General features: G+C 33.4%; 1 protein-coding gene across 4 annotated transcripts in view; it reads right to left on the bottom strand.

Annotated features, from left to right (window-relative positions):
* The window catches only part of UBE3C (ubiquitin protein ligase E3C), a 183,893-nt gene that overhangs the window by 93,153 nt on the left and 63,626 nt on the right, over window positions 1-27,114 (bottom strand). For all 4 annotated transcript variants that reach the window (XM_007504677.3, XM_007504678.3, XM_001364910.5 and 1 more), the window contains 3 exons: window positions 16,312-16,398; window positions 8,611-8,768; window positions 8,246-8,478 (listed from right to left, as the gene is read on the bottom strand). In XM_007504677.3, the coding sequence (XP_007504739.1) occupies window positions 8,246-8,478; window positions 8,611-8,768; window positions 16,312-16,398 (478 nt within the window). The remainder of the gene's footprint in view (window positions 1-8,245; window positions 8,479-8,610; window positions 8,769-16,311; window positions 16,399-27,114) is intronic.

Raw genomic sequence — 27,114 nt, 5'->3', positions numbered from 1 at the left:
TTTATTTTAGCTAAACATATTGTTGTATTATTGTTTTATCCTTAATGTAATATGTTATACAGCAACTACAAGAAAAAATACACATAAAAGGATCAAAATTGTCAAATACAATCCCCAAATACCAATATTCTGCCACTACTTTCATGAAAATATATTTATTTCTTCAAAATTAATTTTCATTACCATGATTTTAATTTTTGTAACAAATCTCTAGACGTGGGGAAAATGAAATGAAGTTATGTCAAAAGTAACTTGAAATAGGAAAGAACAAGAAAGTATATGTCTATCAGCTGAGGAATGTATATACAATTGGGATATATTAATATATTGAAATTTTGCTATGTAACAATGAAGAATTACAAATACAAAGAAATCAAAGAATCGGGAGAGAAATAAAAATAATGTTGAATGAAGATTAGGAAAACCATTGACTACAAGACTGTATCCACAAAACAGAACCATGACCCTAAAGATGAGTTCAAAATTCTCAACCTGCTGCTACTTATAGCTGACATTAGGCTAGTCTTTTGACTGTTCTTGGCTACAGCTTCTTGATAATATGAGGAAGTTGGAACTAAATACCCTGGAAGTCCTCTCAGGCTCTGAATTTATGATTCTATAAGTAAAAGTAAGAAAGCACTTTGAAAACAGTAAAGTATTATGTGAGAAGATGGGACTGAACTTGAAATAATCAATGGACTGAAAAAATCTACTTCAATTTCCCACTTCCTTTGTTTTTAAAAAATAAGGAAAGTAAAGCCCAGAGAGTCTACCCAAAGTCTTCCTGCTATTTAGTTCCAGTCTCAAAAACAAACAAACAACAACAACAAAAAAAAAACCAACAATCAAAATAAGAACAACACACCAGGATTGTTAAGAATGATTTTTAAGAATTCTAACATAGATCTCTGCCTAAACTTGGGCAGACCAGTGAGCTCAAATACCTAGCTACTCCAGAGAAACCCAGAAATAGATTTTTTAAAGAAATTCAATGAGAAACTGTAGTGACTAACCTCTTCTCTGACAGACATGCATAGAATATCAATCAGAAGACCATTGGCAAGTGAAAATAGGTCCAGCAACAAAACTAGAACTAGCATATACATAAGTCCATCTTTTCAGAATGACTAGCAACCTGACAAAAGACTGATACAGCATATAATACTCAATGTTTAGATGGCTTTCCCACACAGAAAGTCAAAGGAAGATCAGCGAGAGCCTTGGAGTTCTCATTTTGGTCAGTAGACAAGAACACTAAAGTCACAAGGAAAATAAGCAGGGATGTAGAAGGGACATTTAAAAATGATGGAAAATACTGGGGAAAGAATAGCTAGAAGCAAATAAATTTCTGATTTGGGGAAAATTAAAATGGGAGAAAAAAGAAAGTAAAAGTGAAGAATTAGACTCCAAAGGGATGTTATGTCCATCAACTGGGAAATCGTTTAAACTATTATGGCATATGAATGTCTATTGTTGCATAAGAAATTATAAAAGAAGTAATGTCAAAGAATCTTGGGGTACAATGGACTGAAGCAAAATTAAGAAAGTAGAACCAGGAAAACAATTTTTCAAAGAACAAATCTGTCAAGAAAAAAACAGCTTCAAAAGATTTAGGAACCTTGATCAATGAAATATCTAACCTTGACTCCAGGGAAATGATGATGATTAAACATCTTATCTACTTCCTGACAGAAAAATTATAGACTTAAGGTGCAAAAAAAAAAAAAAAGAGCGGAGAGAAGAGGAACAGATACAGTTTAAGATATGATTATTGGGTGCATTTATTTTGTTCCACTTATGGCTAGTCACAAGGCTTCTTCATACCAAACTGCATTTTTAATTGGGAAGTATAGGGTTGTGGCAGAATAGGGCACTTAGCAATAAAGATGCTCCCCAAATGAGATCATTGAAACTTTTTTAAATCAATCAAGAAAATTCAGAATTAGTTTTGAATCTTTGAAACACAGAGAAGCAGAACAGCTTTTTTTTTTTTTTAAATCCTAACCTTCTGTCTTAGAATCAATTACCACTCTTCTACACAGTATTGATTCTAAGACTGAAGGTAAGGGTTTAAAAAAAACATACTGTATATTGGTAAGGCCTAGGCAAAAGGGGTTAAGTGACTTGCCCAAAGTCATATAGTTAGGAAGTGTCTGAGGCCACATTTGAACAAATGACCTCCTGTCTCTAGGCCTGGGTCTTAATCCACTGAGTTGTTCCCCTACCCCCAGAATAATTTTGAAAGTAAATTAACACATAATTTAATGTTTGAAATTTAACACATTATTTTTAAAACCACAAAGTATGAAATGGAGGAGCAACTAGGTGGTACAGTAAGTAAGAGTGCTGGGCATAGAGTCAGAAATTATCATCTACCTTATTTCAATCAAATAGCCAGACATGTAATAGCTTTGTAACCCTGGACAAGTCATTTAATCATGTTGGTCTTGGTTTCCTCATAAAATGAGCTGGAGAAGGAAATGGCAAACTGTTACAGTGTCTCTGCCAAGAAAACTCTTAATAGGATCACAAAGAGTTTTACACAACTGAAATGACTGAACAACAATGAAATGGAAATTGGTGACTCATTTGCAATCCTATTTTTGTGTTATGTCTGGGTATGGAAATGCCCTTTTTAGGTATTCGGAATAAAAAAAATTTTGTTTAAAAAAAAAAAATCAAGATCCTTTTGGACATGCTTACCAATATCAATGCTGAGCAAAGAAAGGAATATTAGATTCAAAAGTAGCAGTACACCTAACTGGAACAAGTGTGAAATTAAATAGTTTAAGGACTTTTTAAAAGTTCAGAAACAAATGACTATGATTAATTACATAAGTTATTTTAAAATGAAAAAAGCAAAATAATTTCAAAACTTAAATGCGTATATATTACACATTTAAAATGTAATGAGTTGCAAAAGGAAAAACATTTAAGACATCAATTATAATTTATTTTAATTCAGAACTAAGAATAATATCCTTGAGAGAACAAAGGCTGCAGCTGACCTTGGTTCTACCGTGTAGCATACTGTGGTTATCTAGTTAATTATTTTTTGGGAAGAAGGGAGATACCTAATATTTCAGACTAAAATTATGAGAATTAAAGCTGAAAGAATTTTGAACTAGGTTGAAAAAAATTATTGCTACTACCACAGGTTTAAGTCTAATAACCAGTTTATGAAATAGTTAAAAAAAAAACAACCCATACTTCTTTAGAAAGAGTCTTTTAAAATGTATGATCCCAAAATTTCATATCAAATGTGGGGGGGGAGGGGTATAGGAAAGGCAGGGGACTATTTCCAGACCTTAAATTATATTAAATGACAGTAATCAAGAAGAGATTTGACAATGGTTAAAACAAAGAAATGTACATCAATGGAACTGACAAGACAAGGGACAATCAGAATAATGGAACTTGATAACCTAATATTTAGTAAGCCCCAAAACATGTATTACCTAGACAAAACTTGGAGAGCAGTCAAGCAGAAATTAGACTTAGGCTGGCATATTCCAAAATAAATTACAAATGTATATGTGATCTGAATGTTAAGGAATATAACAAAAATATTATTAGAAAAGCAAATCGTATACCTAAGAACTTTAAAACTGCTCTGGATAGAGGCAATTATAAAATAGAAAATCCATCATTCTGATTACATAAAATTTAAAAGCTTCTATATAAATAAAATTAAAGCATTTGGAATGAGAAGAAAAATGGTCAACGGTAAAAATTTTGGATCAAATACCATCTGATTGGTCAACAGATAGAACAATTAATTCTTTTTTTTAAACCTGCAACCTTGAAGCAACAAGATAGATGGCTTAGTGGGTAGAGCCAGGACAGGAGGTCCTGGGTTCAAATATGACCTCAGACACTTCCTAGCTGTGTGACCCTGGGCAAGTGAATTAAACCCAAACCCCTAACCCTTATTGTTAAAAGTAAAACAACAATTAAACACATCCTTTTAACAAATACATGAGCATATGCTCCGAATCACTAAGAGAAATACAAATTAATACAATTTTGGATTTACCTCACACACAGCTTAATTGGCAAAGTTGGAAATAAGAGTATTGGAAAACAGGTATTTTTGGTGGAACCATGACTCAGTGAATTCATTTTGTAAATTAGTTTGGAATTAGGCAAAAAAATGACTTAAAATGATAAAAATGATGAAGAGAACCACTGAAAGACTTATATGAATTTGTCAAGTTAAGTATGCAGAGCCAAGAAAACAATATACATAATCAATATACAAATATACAATGATATAAAAAGAAAAAAATGAAAACCAATGTTAAAATATTTGAGCCCCAAAGAGATATGAAAAGATAAATCCCCTCAATCCCATTCCTGTACAAATTCATAGGTGTGGAATATGCATAATTTTGGGTGTTGTTTTTCTCTCCCAAAGTATTGTTTGGATTTGCTAATTATTCTTTTCAGATAGGTGAAAAATGTTGTTCTGGTGACAGGAAGACTTGAATTCAAATCCTGCCTCAGATACTTATTTACCAGCTACATACATGACCCTGGGGAAGTCATTTAACCTTTGTTTCTTTTAATTTCTTCAACTGTAAAATGTGGATAAGAGTTGTTGAAAGGATCAAATGAGATATTTGTAAAGGACTTAGTACCTAGCCTAGAACATAGTAAAGCTTAATAAATGTTTCCCTCACCCCCCCCCCCCTTCTTCCCTTTTAAAAAAAGAAAATGTTTTCTATTCAATAATTCTCTGAGGAGTGTGGTACCAAAAGAAATTTAGGCAATGGAAAAACAAATATCTTTGAAAATATTATCACACTCTTGATCTATTTTTAGCTACATACAACAGATGTTTTTACAGATACAGAATGTGAGTCAGATAAAGAAAGGTGAAGGAAAATAGAGGAAAAATGTCAATTTTCAAAACTAACAATTTTTTGGTCACAGATATTCCACTGGTATATTTAAAATGTATTATTATTTTTAAGAACTTAAGTTTATTTAGTTAATTTAGAATATTTTTCCATGGTTACAAGATTCATGTTCTTTCCCTCCCTTCCATAGTCAACAAGCAATTCCACTGGGTTTTACATATTGTTAATAAAAAATGTACTGATTTTGGCCTGAAGTTAGTGAGCCACATCCAGAAGGGTTACACTTCTTAATGTTAGGGAATTTTTCTTAACTTTGAGTAATAATGTTAAATTTAACTACTTGTCCACCACTGCCATCTTGGGAAAGTCACTGACTTCTCTATGCCTCAGTTTCCTTGCCTATAGAAGACATCGGCTAGATTAGATGATCACCAAAATTCCATTATTATTTCAGGTTTTAGTCAAGAATATTTGCATAAGTTAAAATCATATATTTTCATAGTTAATATTTCAAAGGTGAAAATATTGCTAGTATCTAATTTTTCTTACCAATTCCTAATCTGAATCACAGAGAAATCTTCAGTTCAATCCAAAGACTTATTCAATGCTTACCAGAGAGACATGGCATAGTGGATTGAACTGGCTCCAGAGCAAAGAAACCTTGGGTTCAAGTACTATCTCTGATATGTACTGTGTGATCCTGAACAAGTCACTTTATCTCTCTATGTTCTAGGCCAACTCTTTAAGTTGGCGATTTTGCATTGGTAGATGGAGATTTCCCATCTGGGATTTCTCTGCACCAAAGAAATCACAGGTCCAATTCCTATTTTTACTATTTGCTAAGCGCTAGAGATACAAAAATAACCACAGTCCTTGACCTATTCCAAAAGAGGGATAGAACATTCACACAAATAGTTAAGTTGTAGGTTCTGAGATCTCAAGTAATTAATCTTTATATAAAAAAACCTGATTTAAAGTGTAAACTAACATTTCATTTTTGAGCAACCATTTGACTAGAAAATGGTAATTACTTTCACCATCTTAAAAAAACCAATTCAAATTAAATGAATTACCAAAGGCATTAAGATTCTATTTCCATTAATCTGCCCATTTCCCTCCCTACCACTATTTTAAAAAATCCTCCTGTAGAAGTCATTAATAGAACACTTTGTCTTCTATGACTGATTTCTCAAAAGTAAGTGCAAGATATTCATTTGGACCTTCAAAAGGGCACATCAAAAATAAGATATTCTTTCTCATCATAAAGCAAAAGCAATTATGGCTGTAAATTAAACTTCATGAAGAGTTTATAAATGTGATAAATGTGTAAACTGTTTTAGTAGTGTCAATGGAGTGTTTAGCAAATTGACCTCAGTTCTTATCTTGACAAAGAAAGATGACTGCATCCACTTAAAACTCAATGTTGTGCTATCAGCCAGCAGAACCTCTCACACAAATTATTTCAGAAGGTCCATCACAATGCTAGAAAGTGAAAGTAGCTGGTGGTTTCAAAGTCAGATACTCTCACTTCAAAATTTGGGAAAATCAATTCAAAGAAATTATTGAAAAATTTTTAAATTTGCCTTTTCATGAAAATGAACAATAGTTTCAAATATGACTAACACAAATCTAATTAAATAACTAAAATTCTCATCAGACAATAGACTCCTGTTTGATATAAATAGGAAGATTTTACATTAATCAATCATCAAATATTTAGTATGCACCTACTATCGGCAAGGCACTATGGAGTTAAAAGCAAAGACAAAGAAGAAAGCCTAGAATCAAGGAGTTCACATTCTAGTAGTATACAAATTGCATGGGTACACAAGTGTGTTTCTGTTTCTGTGAATGTGCAAGCATGTATATATGTACACACAAAAATACAAGTTACTGGAAAGGTAAGTTCTCGTAGTTGGAGGAAAAAAAGAAAGGCTTATTAGAAGGTGGCATTTGTGATAGCTCCAGAACTTTCTCTTGTCTACAGAATACATATAAAAAAATTTTTTTTTCCTCCCAGGAATGCATTAAAATCCATGACAAAGGTAGGGCACAGGGGAAGGGGAATGTCTTTGTCTTTATTTTTTATGTTTTATGTTATTCATTCAATAACAGTAATCTAAATTTCTTAGGCTTAGAAATAATTAATTTTCAATTGTCCATAGTTATTGAAAATCCTGGAGTTTAATTAAACACTTGAAGAAAACATGCCCTTTTTTAAACATTTATAAAACTAGAAAAAGACTTGTATAATAAAAATGGCAAGGATAAATATTTAAAAGTACTAAACATACAACAAAGATTACTCTAACTTAGAAACTTAGTTTGAAAGAGGTATTAATCTTAAAAAAACACAGAGAAACTTTAGTTAAAGTTTATTTAGAAATATAAAATACAAGAAATTTAATTAAATTATGCAAACAAATATTATAGTAATCTGTACAAATTATAAATTCAGTGATGCATTAGTACTATAGTGAGTGCAATCAAAACATTATCAGCTATCTTCACTGCTACTAATGCTGATGCTCATAAGTGAAATGTGTTGTAAAATCAGGCAGAATGGGCTGGATAGAGACTATAGTAGACTTGTAGAATGAATAAGCATTCCTTAATTAGCCCATCAGGTTAAGTGCAAGCATTAATGGGCCTTTCCTAAAGTCTAGCATGACATCTTTCTCCAAACATGGCCAAGAAGAAAGTTCCATTAGCAATATTAATACAAGCTTAGTTGATCATTTTCATTCAATTAACTTCTTTCAATTAAATAGATAGCTTGACAAAAGCAGTGATAAAAGACCTAAAGGGACAGCTGATGACTCGAACTGAACATTAGTGTGCGAGAGGTCGCAAGTATTAAACGGACTGTAAATCTAGCATTCAATTTGGAAAATGCATTTCTTCTGCTCTCAGTCTGTTAATGAGCAATTTTAGCTGACTAGATATGTTTGCAGCAGAAATTTCATGGCAAGTCAAGCACCCTTTTTCTCTTCTTTTTCCCCTCCACTAGTTAAATTTCTTAGTGGTAGTGGTTTCTTGCCAATATTTCAGCCACTGTAACTCACAGCTTTTTGCCTGCTAGAGTTAAAGGATAAGAATATAGTAGAGATATTTTGAAATAATGTACCAATTAGCCCACATTAAATTAATACTCTTTATTTCTTCTGCAGCAAATCAATTAAAATGTGACAACTAGAAAAAGAAAATTTGTAAAAGATCTAATAAAAACAACATGGTAGAAAACCAAATTTTGATACTTGGAAAATTTACTGAATCCCACAAAGTATCCTAAAACAAGATTTTTTCCTATTAAACTGAAAAAAAAAACCTATATTTTATTTGAATTACACTATAGTTTAAAAGGAAAAACAAAAAAATTATACCTTGAATAACTGAATCCACCGTTTTTGTTCCATTTGTATACATTGCTGCATTTCAGTATTAGTTGTTACTCCCACACTTTTAAATGCTACAATATACTCTTCACGAACTTCAGGTTTGGTTTCAGGATAAGCCAATTTGATGATTCCTAAGCAGGCATCTCGAAGGCATCGTGATAATATTATAAGCTCTTGTAATGTAAAAGGCATCATTGATGATTGTCTTTGACCTACAACTATAAAAATCTAAGTTATATTTTCTTGCAAAATTAATTTGTTATTTTCATATATAATTAAATGTTCGATAAACTCTACAATTCTCATACTACTTAATATATTCAGGAAAAACCAATCTTCAAAATACTTACCATCTATAGGATCACCGAAGAATTCATTATCATGTATGGAAATTAAGGAGTGACTAAACAAGGAGCTAAAAAGGTAAAAGAGTGGGATGATTCGGCTGGAATCTTCTAAAGACATTGGAGAACCTCTTGATATGACCTGAAGCAATGGTACCATGGACCTTGAATTAAGGGAACAAAAAAGAAAACTTACAGTCAATATAAGATTAGTTGTCTGTGTTTGAATTAATGAGTTATGGTCTCAGAACCAATTAGGACAGCCTGAAAATGTAAAAGATTATTTCCTGAGGGAGACTACCAAACCATTAAAAATATTTAGGCAGAGGAAGAAGACTATAGAGATATTGTAGGTGTGATTCCTGCATAGCCTTTAAAGTCCCTTTCAACCCAAAGACTCCATAGTTCTATAAAACAAGGGGTAACCTTGCTTCTTTGCAGGTAAAAAATTCTACAGGACAAGTAGTTTGTAAACTGCAAAATAAAATCTCACCACCAGGGGAACAATCAATTAACATAATCCTAAAAGGTACTGAGATTTGATGCCTCAATGTCTGCAGATGACACATTTTAGTAGTCATCAACACTCCACCATATATTTTAGGAGTCTTTGACAAATAGCTACAACTCCACCATAAGAAATATCTACCCTTTTCTTTTAGATTATGAGCTTCTATTAGAATAGGTACTTGATTCTTAGTAACTGCCTCAGGAAGCAAATATAGTACTTTGCAAAACTATGGATGTTTCATAAATGTTTGCTAACATTAATGACAAGGTTTTTTTTTTTCATTTTGAATAAAATCTGGTTTTAACAATAATTCTATTAAATTATTTGTGTTTGTGTTTATACTTTTATTCTAGCAGGTATTGAGGTGTTTTATAACTATATCTTTTCCTCAGATTAATCCAAATTCCAACGCAGACCTTCAACCTAATTTGGACTCCAGTCATAGTCCCACACAGAGAATTTACTATTATAGTTTTGTGAATTTATAAAAAGTAGTTATATGATTAGACAGACCACTTTGTTTTCCTGGGGTTCAATTTTTTAAAAATAATAAAAGGATCTTAATAATCTCTAAGGTCTTTCCCCCAACTCCAAAATTCTATAATTCTAGAAAAGCAGATAAAGAGAGATACCTTAAAAATAAGCCACCTTAGTTGTTTTAAACAAACCTATAAAATCTTTGGGGAACAAGAAGCAACAAATCAAACACTTCTACTTTAACAGTAGAGAATATAACTGGCAAAAAGGGTCAAAAGACTTGCTCTTGTACAAAAACCAGAATAATGAAACACAAATCTCTTTTACCTTGATGATTATCTTCTGCCATAAAAAGCTTCAATTTGAATACTCATTGTTAAATATGTCAATTTCAAATAGTTATAAGCAAAAAAATTATAATTTACTTTAATAGAAAGAATAATAGTCCAAGAGTCAGAAAATCTAATACAAGAGGATCTATTACAGACCAGCTATACTACCTTATGCAAATACTTCAGTTTCTGTACCCAATAACTTCAGAATAATGCAATAAAAGTTTTTACTAGCAGTCGTTTGACTCCTCAAAGATGGGGGGTGGGGGTGGGGGGAAATGATTTGGCATCTATCAGTTACTGAAAGATTATTAGAGTACATAAATTCAAGGTTGGGGATAAGAAAGGGGCCATAAGACCATTCATTTCAAATTGCTAGACTATAAGAAAATTCCTTTTACCTATGCAAATCATCATATTCTTTGCAACATATATTCTTAGCTTCCTAAAACACTGAGGAGTTAAGTGACTTGTCCAAGATTGCAAAGCTAATATCTTTCAAAATCTAAACATCACCCAGATTTTCCTGGCTAAGAGGTTATCCCTTTACTATATCATACTACTTCATAATTTATTCAAAGATGTACAAGATTTTGAATGGACCAGCATCGCAAATTAATTTGGTCAAAGTATACTTCAAAGTTTAAAGTATATTAAAAGAAGCCATTCCTACCTTGAAAATATATAGCATATGAATTAATTTTGTTGAAAAAAGGTGTTGTTACTACTAAAAATGTAAACTGCTAAGTAATAGCTTGCTTTTGAAAAGTAATTTCATATCAACTGGGGAATGTCTGAACAAACAACAATGCAGGAATGTGGAGGCATACTACTGTGCTAGAGGATGGTCCAGAAAAAACCAAGAAAAGAACTGATACAAAGTGATGTAAGTAGAGCCAGGAGAACATTTTATAAATTAAAAACATCATATAGATAACTTGGAAAGCCTTAATAATACATATCAACAAATAACAAACAAACGACCAAACATAATTCCCAAGGACAAACCTACTATCCAATTCCAGGAACAGAACTGAGTTCTGCCTGAAGCAAATTTTCTTCTATTTCTTTCTTTTTCTTGCCTTTATTCCCAATGGAACAAACCTAATGCAGAAATTTGTTTTGCATGTCTATTTATATTTATCATGGATTTTATTTATTTATTTTTTTACCTTCTCAATGGAGTGGAGAGGGGCAAAAGTGAAAAAGAATATAAAAACAAAACAGAGTTATTTTCAAAAAAGCACTTTCACCTGTGACTGCTTTCCTTTGGTTATCATAATAGCCTCTCTGCTATAGGAAGAACAGGCATTATTATCTTCCTAATACTGAAGAAATAAGAATTATTGTTAAGGTTCATAACAAGCCAGTGTAAGGACCAAACAGGATATGATAGTGCTAGTTTTTAGGGGACCTAGGGAAACAAAATAACTAGAATGCTTATGTTACAAGGGAGAGCAATTGTTAAAGCGAAATTGAGGAAATTAAACTTATTTTGATACCAAAAACTTGTTGTTTTTATATTTCTGACCATTTCATATTTAATATTTAGAGAAGAAAATGTCACTAAGTTTACATTTTTCTATTTGCAAGTGCAAAGAACACCAATTTTTTGCAGAACAGTGAGAAATTTACATTAAGGAGATAGCAATAGAGAATAAATCATGTTATAATTCTTATATCATAATAGGTAAGTATATTAGAGAAATAAATGTTAACATATTTTAGAAAAGGGCACTTTGAAACATTCTGACCAGCTTTTTATTCATCTTCAGGAAATTGATTTAAATTTCTATAGAATGAATAGAGATTAGACATATGGAAAACCATCTGTTTTGCAAAGGACCCTAACTAAAATAACTAAAGAAGCCTGTTAATGTTCTTCCCCTGGAAACAGCTTTTAAAATATAGACAGTTGAGAGCAGCTCCTTCAGAGACCTATCTTACTGAGGCATCTCACATACTGATGCTTTATCTGCAAAAATATATGCCAAACCAGATATGATATTCTAAAATTCAAACAAATCTAAATTGATCAAAACAAAAATATAATAGAAAAAATCCACTACTTCCCACAGACCTAAGTGAATAGGAGTTGAGAGAAGGTGAATCCAAAGACATCTACTATGCTGCCTTCTTTGCTTCTGTTGGCTATTTCTTTACTTGGTTAAATACAAGAGGTTGCAGAGTTTAAATGTCTCTGTTGTCCCGCCTTTCAAAATCAAAAGGAAAACAAATGAGTTATTACTAGGTGAAGGCTTTACTGCACTATCTTGGCATAGACCTGACTGGCTATCAATTGTTATTGGTCTTGGTGGCGTGCAATAATTTTTCACGTTGGTCAAAAAACAAATAAATTGAGTTGATATATTAAAATGCAAAGCTATATTAAGGTCCTGGCAAAGTATGCAGTTAAAACAAATGTCTTTTCTTTTGTTGAAATGACTCTAATTTTAATGAGTTTAAAAATAAACTCTTACCTTCTCCCTTAGAATCAATACTATTGTATTGGCTCCAAGACAAACGAGTGGTAAGGGATAGGCAACAGACATTAAATGGCCTGCTCAGTTTCACACAGTTAGGAAATGTCAGAGTCCAAATTTAAACTTGGGACCTCCCATCTCCAGGGGCTTGGCTCTCTATCCATGAAACCTCCTAGCTGGTTGGATTTTAATTACTGTAATGCATATTTTAAAGGTATGCAAAAAAAAAAATAGTATACAATTATTATCCATTTGGTCTTCTAGAATTTGAATATACAAAGTAATCGCATTCTTAGTGCAATTTTGAGTTTGAATGCCTTAAAGATGTACTAAGACTTTAAGGCCACTTTGTATTACGCCTCATTAATTATTTTCTAATTAAACACAAAATAATTTCTCAGTCCTATCCCAAGCAAAGGATATTTTATGGTAAGAAGTTTTAAAATTTTACTTCTTTTATCAATAATTAGGTATCTTATTACTGAAGTCTGTGTATTAAGTAACATATATTATAAATGAGTTCTGGGGCCATGAGGTATCTCAGCGGATAGAGTCAGGCCTGGTGACAGGAGGTCTTGGTTTCACATCTGGCCTCAGACATGTATTAGCTGTGTGACCCTGGTCACCAAGTAAGACCAAGTAAGTGACTTGACTTCAATTGCCCAGCCCTTACTACCTTCTGTCTTAGAACCAATACCTACTATCAATTCTAAGATAGAAGATAAGACTTTAAAAATAAATAAACGCAACAAGAATCAAACAATCAAATGAGATATTTGTAAAGTAGATGAATAATAAATGTTTGCTCCTTTCTCTTGTTCTTTTCCCTTCCCAGACTATATAAGAAATATTTAACTATTTAGCACAGACTAAATGTTTAGTGTTCATAGTAAATTCTTGTCTAGAATGTCAACTGAATTCAGTTTATTCTAGTTTCCTATTAAATTATTGTAAATATAGTCATAAATTAAACAATAGCCAAAATCATAATTTTAAAACCTCTGTCATTATCTGACAACCACACTTATTCTATCATAAACCTTGGGGGAGGGGGGAGGCAGCCACTACAGTGTTAATTAATAATTTGATAAAATAATATCCTATTTTTCTTTCACAGATCATGTCTCTACTTCCTGGCCAAGAGGCATTTGTTCCTAACAAATAAGAAATAATTAAGCAGAGGTACAAGCAACATCTGTTGCTAAGCTGTGATACTATAACAGGTAAATGAAAATTTCCTGTCTTCATGATTCCAAATCTCCTTCTGTATTAAGCTAAGCAGCACCAAGTACACCTAACAGGTGGTACAGACATAACTACTAACAAGGCAAAAAGACATCTTTGAACCTCAACAAACGAAAGTTAACTCTATGCCATAGTGAAAAAAAAATTAATTCAAATAACAAACTCATTCTTTTATCTGAAGTGCTAAAAAATATTGTAATGTAGAAGTCAATGACAGCATGCCGAGTTCTAATTCCAGCTTTAGCACTAATTTATGTTAACCTCTGTAATAACTTGATTTTTTATTTTATTTATTAACAGTTGGAATTTACCATATAGGATTATTATGGGAACCAAAGGAAAGATGATATATCTCAAAGTACTTTTTAAAAGTAAGTTATTGTGGGGCAGGTGGGTTGCTCAGTGGATTGAGATACAGGTCTAGAGACGGGAGTCCCTGGGTTCAAATCTGACCTCAGACACTTCCCAGCTTGTGTCCATGGACAAGTCACTTAACCCCCATTGCCCAGCCCTTACTACTCAATACACAGTATTGATTCTAGGATAGAAGGTAAGAGTTAAAAAAAAAAAGTAAGCTATTTTCACTAAGTTTATATTCCTTTCATATAGTAGTACTTATTTCCTTTCTATAAAAGAGACTGGATAATAGGTCTAGTCAAGTGGCAACATCTAAGGCCAATGTTGGAACACACGAATAGGAAAATGAGATTTCCCTATATGACTGCTCATAAACTCTAACCATTTTAAAGATTTTTTTTTTTAATCTTGAAGTAAATATGCAACCATTCAAATATAGACTTCACAAGAAGCTGGAGTAACATTTAACTGAATCAACAAGAAACATGCCCTAATGGTTTCTACACCACTACCTCCAGTAGCCAGAGTAGTTGTAATTTAGGAATTTGGGGTTTTGCTCTACTAAAGTTATCTTATGACTGAACTCTTCAGTTCCCTCCAGAAACAAGGAATATAAGGAATATTTTTACACATGTTTTACCCTATTTGGAGTCACAAAGACTATTTTTTTCATCTTTTCTTTCTTTGCACATTCTACACACACACACACACACACACACACCACACACACACACACACACGTAGTAGAAACAAGACATTCTTTCAGTTTCTAAGATGAAGCAAAGATCCATTACAATTCAAAAAATAAAGACCAATAATCTTTAGTCAAATAGTCAAAGAACAAATGCCATTTCATTCTGGGTTCAATTTAAAAAAAAAGTTTAGATTTTAGTTACCTAGAGAATACTCCTGAAAAACTGTACTAGCATGTTACTGGGGAAACGCAATTTTTTTATAACGAGCCTTTATATAAGAAATTCTCTGCTGGATATTGTCTAGTAAAGACCACAAAGATTCATGATTTTAAACTAGCTCCTTTGAATATGAAAAGGGTCATGGAAAAGCAGGGCGATGTTGGTATTATTGTGTTAAATTTAACATAAACTTAAAAGAAAATCCAAGCTATAGTCAAGTCAAAAGATCAGCAAGCTCCTACAATTTGCTGGGCACTGTGCTGACCTCTGGGGATCACACTATTCTGAGGAGGAGACAACTTAAAACTATATATAGTACAAACAAACCACATATAGTTGTCCCTTCCGTATCTCAATTTTCCCTATCTAGATTTTGATATTCTGTAGGTTGGCATAAGAAGTAAATTGGAAATTTTGGAGTTTTGCAGAAGCTGAAGATGACACTTGAAGGCCAGCAGATGATATAGAAGTTGTTTATAAACTCAGAAATGCATACCTAACCTAAAATTTACAATAAGGTATTGTAAATACCCCATAGAAGAAAAAGAAAAAAGTCAGACTTCTCTGGTAAAAAGGGAAGTCCCAAATTTTTTATTCAGATTTTCCAAATCTTGGACAGCTAATGCAATCAAGCATGTCACATGACAGATATTCACAGTTTAATATACAAAATCCTCTTTTTCTGTTCTTCATATATGAAAATATGTCCATGGTTGTTAATGTTTATTAAGTTAATTTAAGAAAAAAATAAATTAGCTCCTTTGAATTTAATACCAACCTTGATAGTCTGTTAAGTTGTTATTTAAATAAATGAAGTTTAATAATTTTTTGACTTTGCATGTGGGCTCTCAGATAAACACAAAAATCATATGGAACAAATGTTTCTCTAGGGACATAGTATATAGTTCTGGAATTAAGGATCAGAAAGAACTTATTCTGAGTTTCAGTTTGCTCATATGTAAAATTGGAAAAAAAAATATCCATAATACCTATATAAGATTATCACTGGCCTCAAAAGAGATAAAATATTTGGGCATTTTTGATAATGGCATTTTGCCAACTTTAAAGTGTTTTTTAAAAAGTCAGTGGGAAAGAAAAGTTGAGGTTTTCCAGAAAAGAAAAAACTATAACAAGATAAAATCTACATGAATACATCTGTGGAAATAGATTATGTCTACCATCTTAAAAAAGATATATGCACACATCTAAAATTCTCTTTAGTTGAAGAATAGAAAGCATTAGAAATAACTTCCAATTATGAATATATTGAAATGACTAGTAAATTGCCTACTTGCAATAAATTCTGTCCACATTCATCCACTCTGAATATCAAAATTCGAATTCTCCCTATCATTTCATTTCACTTCACAAGTATTTAAAATACATACCCTGTAATCATCCGGGTTGTCATTGATGATATTAGATACCAAAGATGTCTCAGAAATCTGGCATTAAAGGCTAAACTGTAGAGAAGCCTAAAAGTAAGAAAGAAAAAATAAAAATAAGCAAAATTTGTGGCATCCACAAAATAAATATTTCTATATTTTTCATGAATAACACAATGTGAAAAATATTAGAAAATATTTACACTATCATCACAATAATTTCACAAGGACTTTCCCCGATAATCTATAATCAATAGACCTAAGGCAATTAAAAATTTTTAAATTTAGCTTGTTTGATCATTATTTTTTCCAGATTATATCGTAATACAATTTTAAATACTCATTTTCTGACATTTTGGAATCCATGTTCTCTGCTTCCTTCCCGCCACTCCCCTTTCCAAGAAGACAGCTAATATGAAATAGATTGTATTTACATTATCATAAATACAATACATCATGCTGTGAAACAAGACATATTGCTTACACTAGAGAAAAATTCATGGAGGGAATAAAGTAAAGAATGATGTTTCAATTTGCATTTGTATTCTGTTCCTTCTATGGGGCTGTCCTGGATACTTACCTTGTTGACAATAGCAACATCATTCACAATTGATCATCATACACTATTGTTGTTACTGTGTACAACATTCTCCTGGTTCTGCTCATTTCACTTTTTTGTCACTTCATATATTCCAGGGTTTTTTTTTGAGTGATCATCTTGTTTGCTATTTCTTATGGCAAAATTGTATTCCATCACCATCACAAACCACAACTTGTTCAGTCATTCCCCAATTGATGGGCATTGCTTTAGTTTTCAGTTCTTTGCCACCACAAAAAGAGCTTCCATAAATATTTTTGTACAGGTAGGTCCTTTCCCCCCGCTTCAATCTCTTTGAGATACAGACCTAGTAGTATTGCTAAATCAAAGGGTATGCATAAATGTGGTTCTTTGGGCACAGTGTCAGATTGTTATCCAAAATGATTGTAGCAGTTCATAGCTACACCAACAGTGTATCACTGTTCTGATTTTTACAAACCCCCTCTGACATTTATCATTTTCCTTTTTTTTTTGGCCATGTTAGCTGGTCTGACAAATATGAGGTGGTACCTCAGTTGTTTTAATTTGCATTTCCCTAATTAATAATGATTTGGCACATTTACATCTTACTCTTTCCTGACTTCTCACATACTCTGATGCAATGATACTGGCCTCCCTTGATATTCACCTCACACAAAATTCCATCTTCCTACTCTATGCATTTTCATTGGCTATTTACATTTCTGGAATACTCTCCCTCCTCATGGATTCCCTGATATCCTAAAAGTATAGTTAAAATCCAACTTTCTACATGAATTTTTTTTCAGATCCTCTTTACTAGTAACAATAGCTATCCTGTACATATTGTTTTTCATTGTTTGCATGTTGTCTCAGACTCACCCCCCACCTCACCCCCATTAAGATTGTGAGCAACCTAAGAGAAGGGACTATTTTTTACCTTTCTTGGCAAAAAGTAAACATTCAAATGCTGGTTGATTTGACTAACCTTCAGCTGGACATAGATATAATTAAAGTAAAAGGGCTAAATGGTGATGGCATAGACAGGATTAGATGACGAGTCACACCACAAACACTACAACTACTACAACACTGTATCACTCTATAAGCCAAAGCTAATAGAGGTAACTGTCAAGGACCAGTCTAAACCTGTTATTTTCCTGCTCAAAAGGCCCAGTAGATGATTTCTTATTCACTCTAAGAACCCATACAAGTTCGTTTATTTGACATTTAAAGCCAATCACCATCTGGGGCTCCAGCCTACCTTTTCAGGAGTAATATCCATCACTCCCCTCTTCATGCATTCCACACTCCAGTCAAACTGAACTACTTGCTGTTCCTCACATATAACATTCATTTCCCATATTGGTGTTTTTGCACAGACTCTCCTCCAATCTTCACTTCCATCCTTATCTGCAACTCTTTGAAGAATTTGGTTACTTCACAGCTCAGCTTACAGTTAACACTACCTAAGAGGCTGATTTTTCCAGTCACTAGTACCCTCAGACAGAATGGCAGGCATAGGGGTGTGAGAGAGATCCACACAGACACAGACACACACATCTTGTGCTTATTCTGATATGTGTATGTGTTATTTTCATCAAATAAAATATAAGCATCTTGAGACTAGGTACTACTTGCTTTTGGTCTTTGTTTCCTCAGTATCTAGCATGGAACCTAGTACAAGCTTAATATAAATGCTTTGTGAAGAACAGACTTTTAGAATCAGAAATACAATCTCATCATTTAACAGATAGACATAAAGAGATAAAACAACTGTTTTAGCATTCTACAACTTTGGAGTAGGAGGAAGAAAGAGAACCCAGAAATTCTGTCTCCTATTTCAGTGCTCTTTTCCCTACATGTTTTAATGCATTACTGAAATGAATACAAATCTTCCTTTTTCTGTGTAACAAAAACTTGCTATAGAGAGCTTTGAATCCTCTCATAAAGAGTTCAAATGAACTATTCTGACAAACTATAAGCCCTAACCAAACATTATTTGGGAGGATTAGTAGGTCAGGTAGTTATATAGCAGGGGATTTCTTGACAGAGAGTGTAGTGAATAGGCAGCTGGCAGAATTCTTCACAGCCATTAGGATGCTCTCTCAGGACACAGGAACATAGTTAGAAGGCAAAGAGGCTGTCAGAGTAGGTAGGATCTCAACACCAGGACACCAGGAAAGCAGCTTTGCCTCCACAGGGAAAGGAAGGTAAATTCCCACATCCTTCACACAGAAGCAAGCAGCAGCAAGACGTTATAGCTTCAAGTTCTCTCTGATCCAGGAAACCAAAAGTCCCTGGCTGAGCTCTTTACCACATGGGTTGGCCTCCTCTTACAAGAGAGCCAGTTTAAAAATATTCCTCACCAAATATTATGATAGACTTGTGGGCTACCTGATCCGGAGACAAACCACTTGGCACCCAGAGCATAAAAGACTCCAACAAAACACTGAAGTTCATAATACAACAAATAATGATGAAGAAATCTAATGAAAAAATTAAAAGAAGCATAATCTTTCACTCATATACCAAAAAAATCAACCAGGAGCCCATAGGAAAAAGAAAAACACTACCCTCCCTCTTTTTCCCAGTTAAATAAGAACCATAGTGTGATCAGAGATAAGGTAGTGTGAATCTTAAAAACTACTCAAACTGTACTTTAGAAGAAGATTTGATTTAACTATTTCCTTATTGTAACAATGGAGATACATGGTCTAACAAGAAGTAGGAATGTCTTAGGAACTTTACATTAATCCACCCACAGTACCAGATTGTATTTTAATATAAAATCCAAGGTTCTGAATTTTTTGTTCAGAAAAAGATCTTCAAGGAATAAGCTTGCTAACTCCTAAATCCAGAGAACGAACTGTTATAGAAAGATGCTGGAAAACCTACACTACATCAAGAAGATCAAGAATGAACTTTGGGTGTGGTTGATTGAACTGAAGTTTGATTGAACATTTATTTGTAAATGTACACTTTTATGCCAAGGGGACTGCCCCTAATTTGGCTTTCTGTCAATGCACCTAGCAAAACATTGGTTTTGCTTTCTTTCTTTTCTATTCCTCCCTAACTATTGTAATTTCTTCTTAGAAACTGAATATGTATATATTTGTAGTTAGAAGTGCTTTAGGACTACAAGATGATTATATTGAACGATAAATGGGGAGACTAGTCTCCCAATGATCATCAGGGGGGATTGTGAATCTTAAAAACTACTCAGACTGTACTTTAGAAGATTTGATTTAGTTATTTCCTTATTGTAACAATGGAGATACTTGGTCTAACAAGAATCAGGAATGTCTTGGGAACTTTACATTACTCCACCCATACTTAGACATACTTTAGGGGAAGATAAAGTTGTAAACTCCTGATTGAACAATGAAGGTACTTAACTCATACCTTACAGTGAAGCTAGAACTTTAAGCTAAATCTATTTTTAGATATAATACAAAAGGGTGTTAATTACCTATAATGGTTAAATTAATCACAAAAAAGCCAAGTAACTCACAAAAGGTAAGCTTAATAAAGAAGTGTGAAGTACCTCAGAAGATATAATCTAGAAGGTGAGAACTAAAGAGTGGTGAGAACTAAGAATGGGCAGTCCTGGAAAAAAAGCATCTACTATGATTAGCAGGCATGAAAATTTAGGGGAGGTGACATAAGAGAAAATTTCTTTAAAAGGAGGGGTAAAAAGTCAGTTGAGGTAATTCAGTTTGGAATGGAGTTGTCTGAACTCAGTTCAGGAGATTGAGTTCAGTGGAGGACTGGAACCCAGTTTGGAGACAGTCTCATGATGAGTGATGAGACTGACTCTCTTTCCCTTAGGCTCAGGGAGGCCTCTTTGGTCAAGGTCTTAAATACTGCCTGGCTCAGCCTGAGCCAGAGCAATTTAAATTGTCTTGTCTTGTCTTGTCTTGTCTTGTCTTGTCTTGTCTTGTCTTGTCTTGTCTTGTCTTGTCTTGTCTTGTCTGTCTCTCTCTCTCTCTCTCTCTCTCTCTCCTTTCCTTAATTCCTTATCTCTATATTAATTAAAATCTCCATAATTCCCATCTGACTTGGATATTTTATTATTTGGGAATCATCCCTGGCAACCAATTATTTAGATTTAAGTCAAAAGGCCAAAATTATCTTTACAATAACTTACAATCTTCTATTCCTAGAGAAGCAAGATTGGAGAGCTCCTCAGAGGAAACCCTGAGATAATCAGAAAGCCCCAGGCTGAAAGTCCTAGGCAATAGCAGGTGTCAACCAATTTAGTATTGCTGCAACTTCGTATAGTAGTACTAAGAATGGGACAGCCTAAGCCCAGGGCCTCTGAGATCCCTAATACTCTGACCTGAGGTAACATAGAGGGGCCTGAATATCTAGCACTTTAAACTAGAAAGAGCATGGGTAGGTCTAAGCCCAGGAAGTAGATATCTACACAAAGAAAGAAGATCCAAGAAAAGACTAAGGAGGGACCACCAACCCAACCCCAAAGGGTACCAGGAGGTAGAGTCTGGCTCTGGCCCAAATGTCCAATTCAGCAACTAAATTTATGGAGAAGAGTAAATAAAATAAAATATAACTAGTACAAAAGTCATTGTAAATACAGTTAGTTCCATTAAGGTTATAAGCAGTGTCAGAGGGAGAAAATGGGAACTATGTAATTCTTAGAAATTAAAAAAAAAATTAAGCCACTTATAAAGAGATTAGAAAATAAAGTAATACCTTTCTCCAAAATAGTGAAAGTAGTAAACCGTATCCAAATAACTGACTCCCTAAGAACAAATCAGTCAACCAGTCAATAAACATTTATTAGGTGCCTACTATATTATGTGCCAGGCACTATGCTAAGCACTGGGTAGGAAATGATGAGATGGGTGTCCTGGGACCCCTCCTAAAATTAGAGAATCTAGGAGAAGTTTTCCATTGTCCATCCACCTTCCAAACTCTCTAAGATAAGAGGGAAGGGAAAACCCTAGGACTAAGGGGTACTAAGAAACTGATTTTCAGAGTTCATGTGATTTTGCAGGAAGAAGAATTTCTGAAGACAATAAAGAAGTCCAAAAGAACAATCAGGTAAGAAATGATGAGATGGTTGCTTTGGGCTCCTTCCATATGTGGAATATGTGAGGAACTCCCTCCACTTTTATGAATCCAGATAGCAAAAAGTATTGGAACAAAATTAAAAAATTGAATATAAGAAAAGTTAAACGTGGAGATTGGTACTGTGAGGAAAATTAATCTCTACCCCTTTAGATATCCCAGATTTGATGACATCCCCTGGCATCAGCCTGCAAGGCAGCTTCAGCCTGAGTGTCCCTAATATATCTATCTAGAGCATCAGAGTACAATGGCACTATGGAGGGTGGAGCCAGGAAGCACACATTCCTGAGTTTGGATTGGCATGGGGTCCTGCTCTGCTGCCAGCTAAATGGAAACATTACATTTAGGGTAAACTCTCTTTAAGATCTGAAAATCACAACCTTTCTCTCTGTCTCTCATTCTCTCTCTTAACAGTACAGAAAGATCAGCTGATGAAAAAATGAATCTGGAAAACTTTAAAGAGAAATTTTAAGAACCACTGAACTTCTTGAAAACCATGGTTCTAAAAAGGCCTAGACATAAGAATAAGTGAAAACTCTCCCTTGCGGATAAATTTTTTTATAAAATGAGTAGGAAGTATAAAGTAAACAATAAGAGAATATAAAGGAAAAAGACTAAAAATATTAAAGTTCTCAGAAGGAAGAAAACTCAAGTTATCTATACAAGCATATAAATCAAGGAGAAAGATATGAAAGAAAAGGGAAAATGACTACAAAAACATCTAAAAGACTGTCAACATCTCTAAATATGGCAAGACAAAAGAAACTGAACCAACAAAGGACAAAAGAGAACTCTATGAGTTTCCAAATCAGAAATGAAGCTCATGCAAAAGAATGTTCCTGAATGGTTCAAGAGAAAAATAAAAATCCTTTACTCAGTTATGGTCTGCACAGCAGAAATACCTGGAAATACAAATAAGTGAAAGACAATCTGGGGGGATGGGAGGAAGCAATAACTTGAAAAAAAAACAAAACTGTATGATCTCCAGACAAGCAAAACATATTGATCTAAAAAAAAAGACAACTTATAGACTTCCCAAAAGAATGACTTTTCAGGAGTCAAGAAATACAAAAAAACTTGTAATTTATGATAGAGAAAATAAAGCACTAACCAAAAGAATCCACAGATCACCTCCAGTAAAAAATTTAAAAAAAAAATTACTTGCAAGGGCAGTGTGATATTGAAGAAAGCACAAAGGATGTGGAATCAGAACAAAGAGAATCAAGTTCAGGCTCAATGACAGTGTGTAGGGCATCAATCTCTCTGAACCTCAGTTTCATCTGTAAGGATTATTATGAAGAATAAACTCAGAAAGTCTTTAAAAGAGTCATATAAATAAGAAATAGTAAATACTACTATTAAAGTTTTAGAGTAAGTTTTGTTTTTGTATTTCACAAAACATGGAATGAGAAATGCATCAAGTTGCTAGGACAAAAATCATTTCCAGTATGGAATAGAAAATATTTTATCCAATGAAGATTGGGATAGAAGACACAGTAAAGTCACAATATTAAACACAAAAAGTAAAGCTCATGCCATAGAATAAGTGCCAAAATATAATTCGGTCTTTTAAATTCAGAGAATATTCACTTAAAAACCAAATAAGTTACATCTAAATATCAAAAGTTTACCAATATAGTAATCCACCTCTAAGTTGCTTTTAAGTAACTATATTAAAAAATATGAGAAATGGAAGTAATAACTAAAAAGCTGGCATCAAAATGAAGACAACATAGGTTAAAATCTGAACTCTGCCATATAATGGTTATATGACCTTAGGCAAGTTCCTGATTCTCTAGGCTAGAAGTGTCAAATGCACAGAAACATAACCTTTGTGTGTCATATTGATGTAGAAAACCACAAATTAACTAGATCTGTGCGGTATTGTATTTTATTCTGTTTCAGTCCTCAGTGGGGAGTTTTGTAGGCATTTGGTTCCCAGAGGGTTTTACAAGAATAGATACTTCTGCTCTAGGCAATAATAGTGGCTGCAAAGAAAATGAGAATCTGTATTAGTAGAGGAAGTTTCCTCAACTTAAACTTTCCTATTCTAATAAGATTATAGAAACAATTCTTATCTCCATCATTATTAGAAGATAAATTCCAGTATCACATAATCATCTTCTATTGAAAATTCAGAAATAATTATCATCAGGTCAATGCAATGTTAATATCTAAATCATTTTTGTTTTGGTTTTGTTTAAGAGCAAACATTTTCCAATTATAAAAAATTGAAATTGTATCTTGAGCAGCTACATGGTGCAATGGATTATGTACCAGGACTGGAGTTAAAAAAAAACAAACAAACTCATCTCCCTGAATTCAAATCTGATCACGGACACTTACTACCTATGTGACCCTGGGCAAGTCACTTAACACTGTTTGCCTCAGTTTCATCATTTTAATATGTGATAGAGAAAAAAATTATAAACATTCCAGTATCTTTGCCAAGAAAAGCCCACATAGGGTCACAAAAATTCACACAACTGAAACGAGTAAAAAACAAAATAACAAAATTATATCATATTCAAAATAATTGAATCGTCATGAAAAAACCAGCATGAGTATTTATATATGGCCTAATAAAAGCCAATTATGTACATTGGCCACTTTAATGTACATAAAAAGCACGGCTTTATAAATATTAGTTATTTGATCCTCAACTCAACCATGTTAAGTAGGTAATTCAAACCTTTTGGGGGGGGAGTTCTTATTTGTAAATTCATTCTTGTAAAGGAATACTGTTGAGTGAACTTTCTCTAGTAATATGCAGATCAATTGGTCTAAAACGTTTATTCTTAAATAATTTCCAGAGGCATTTAGCCAGGATGTGCCAGAAAGGAAGGAAAGAACTATTTATTAAGTACCTACTCTGTACTTTACAAGTATTATCTCATTTGATTTTCATAACAACCCTGGGAAGCAGGCACCATTATTATATCCCCATTTACCGTTAGGAAACAAAAAGCTTAATTGATTTGTCCAAGGTCACACATTAAATGTCTAAGGCTCTCTTTGAGCTCAGATCTTACTAACTCTAGGTCCAAGATTCTATCCATTTCACCACCTCAAAGCTAACTAGTTCTTTCTGATCCTAAGGTCAGTCCTCTACCTTCTCTTTCACCATCGTCTTTCATGCAAGATATAGTTTGGAAACTGAGGTGTAGAAAGAAGCAATGATTTGCAAAGTGTCGAGTGTGGCTCAAGCATTTGAAACCAATTCATAGAAACATAAGACCATAGGTCTAGAGCTGGAAGGGACACGAAAGGCCATCAAAGTCCGACCCTTTGTCAGATGAGGATGCTGAGGAACAGAAAGAGTGACTTGCCCCATATCATATGGCTAAAAAGTGTCTGAGTAAGGGGTTTCAGACTTCAAGGTCTTCTGACTCCAAGTTTCAGGCTCTTTCCACTATATCATATTTTGTAGAGATGGAAGATTATTAATCAGAGAAAAATTTTCTTAATCATCAGCTTCCATTTAAATATGCCTGCATCTTGAAACATTCACAAACTTGGGTAGGCCAAGCTAACATAATAAAAATGACAATTCTACCTAAATAAATGCATTTATTCAGTGCTATACCAATCAAACTACCAAATAAATATTTTATAGAACCAGAAAAAATAATAACAATTAATCTGGAAGAACAAAAGGTCAGGAATATGAAGGGGTCTAATGAAAAAAAAAATTGAAGGAGGTAGCCTAGCAATACCGGATCTCAAACTGTATTATAAAGCAGCAATCATCAAAACAAACTTGTACTTAGCAACATAGTGTTTGATAAACCCAAAGATCCTAGTTTTTGAAATTAGAACTCCCTCTTTAACAAAAATTGCTGGGGGTAGAGAGAGAGGATGTTAGGTGGCTCAGTGGATTGAGAGTCAGGCCTAGAGATGGGAAGTTCTGAGTTCAAATCTGCTCTGACACTTCCTAGCTGTGTGACCCTGGGCAAAAAACTGCTGGGAATATTGGAAAACAGTGGGGCAGAAGCTAGTTATAGATCAATATCTCACACCCTATACCAAAATAGATATATGATTTAGCTATAAAGAGTGATACCATAACTAAATTAGGAGAATACAAGATCATTTACTCGGCAGATCTTTTATCTGGGAGAAGGGAAGAATTTATGACCAAACAAGATAGGCAGCATTTTAAGTTGTAAAATGAATAATTTTGATTATATTAAATTAAAGGGGTTTTGTTCAAACAAAATTAATGTAACCAAGATTACAAATGAAATGGGAAAAAATTTATAACAAATTTCTCTAATAAAGGTCTCATTTCTCAAATTTATAGAAAACTTAGTCAAATTTATAAGAATATAAGTCATTTAATAGTTGAAAAAAGGCCAAAGGATATAAACAAGCAACTTTTAGATGAAGAAATGAAAGCTATCAATTATATGAAAAATGTTCTAAATCCCTCTTGATTAGAAAAATGCAAATTAAAACAACACTGAAGTACTACCAGACACCTATCAGACTAGTCAATATGGCAGTAAAGAAAAGTGCAAAATGTTGGAGGGGATGTGGCAAAGCTAGGACACTAATGCATTATTGTTGGAGTTTTGAACTGATCCAACCATTCTGGAGGGCAATTTGGAACTATGCACAAAGGACTATAAAACTGTGCATATCCTTTGATTCAGTAATACCACAATTGGGTCTGTATCCCAAAGATATTAAATAAAAAGGGGGAAACAACCTATTTGTACAAAAATATAGCAGCTCTTTTTTGGAGTGGAAAATAATTGGAAATTGAGGGGATGTCCATCAATTGAGTAATGGCTGAATAGACTGTGGTACATGTTGATAATGGAATATTATTGTGCTTTAAGAAAAGATAAGCAAGATGATTTCAGAAAAAATTGGAAAGATCTGTAGGAACTGATGCAGAACAAAATAAGCAGAATTTGAAGAACACTGTACACAATAATAGAACTGTTGTACAATGATTATCTGTGAAAAATTGGCTACTCTCAGCAATGCAATGATCTGGGACAATCCTTGAAGGAATTATGATGGGGAAAGCTATCTACCTCCAGAGAAAGGGCTGTTGGGGTCATTTTGCACATCAGTTTATTTTGGGTTTTTTTTGGGGGGGTGGTGGTGGTGGTTAGTTTTGCATGAGTTTGCTCTTACAACAGTGA

Source organism: Monodelphis domestica, chromosome 5, assembly GCF_027887165.1.
Source record: "Monodelphis domestica isolate mMonDom1 chromosome 5, mMonDom1.pri, whole genome shotgun sequence".
Lineage (NCBI taxonomy): Eukaryota > Metazoa > Chordata > Mammalia > Didelphimorphia > Didelphidae > Monodelphis > Monodelphis domestica.
This window is presented reverse-complemented; position numbering and strand designations above follow the sequence as displayed.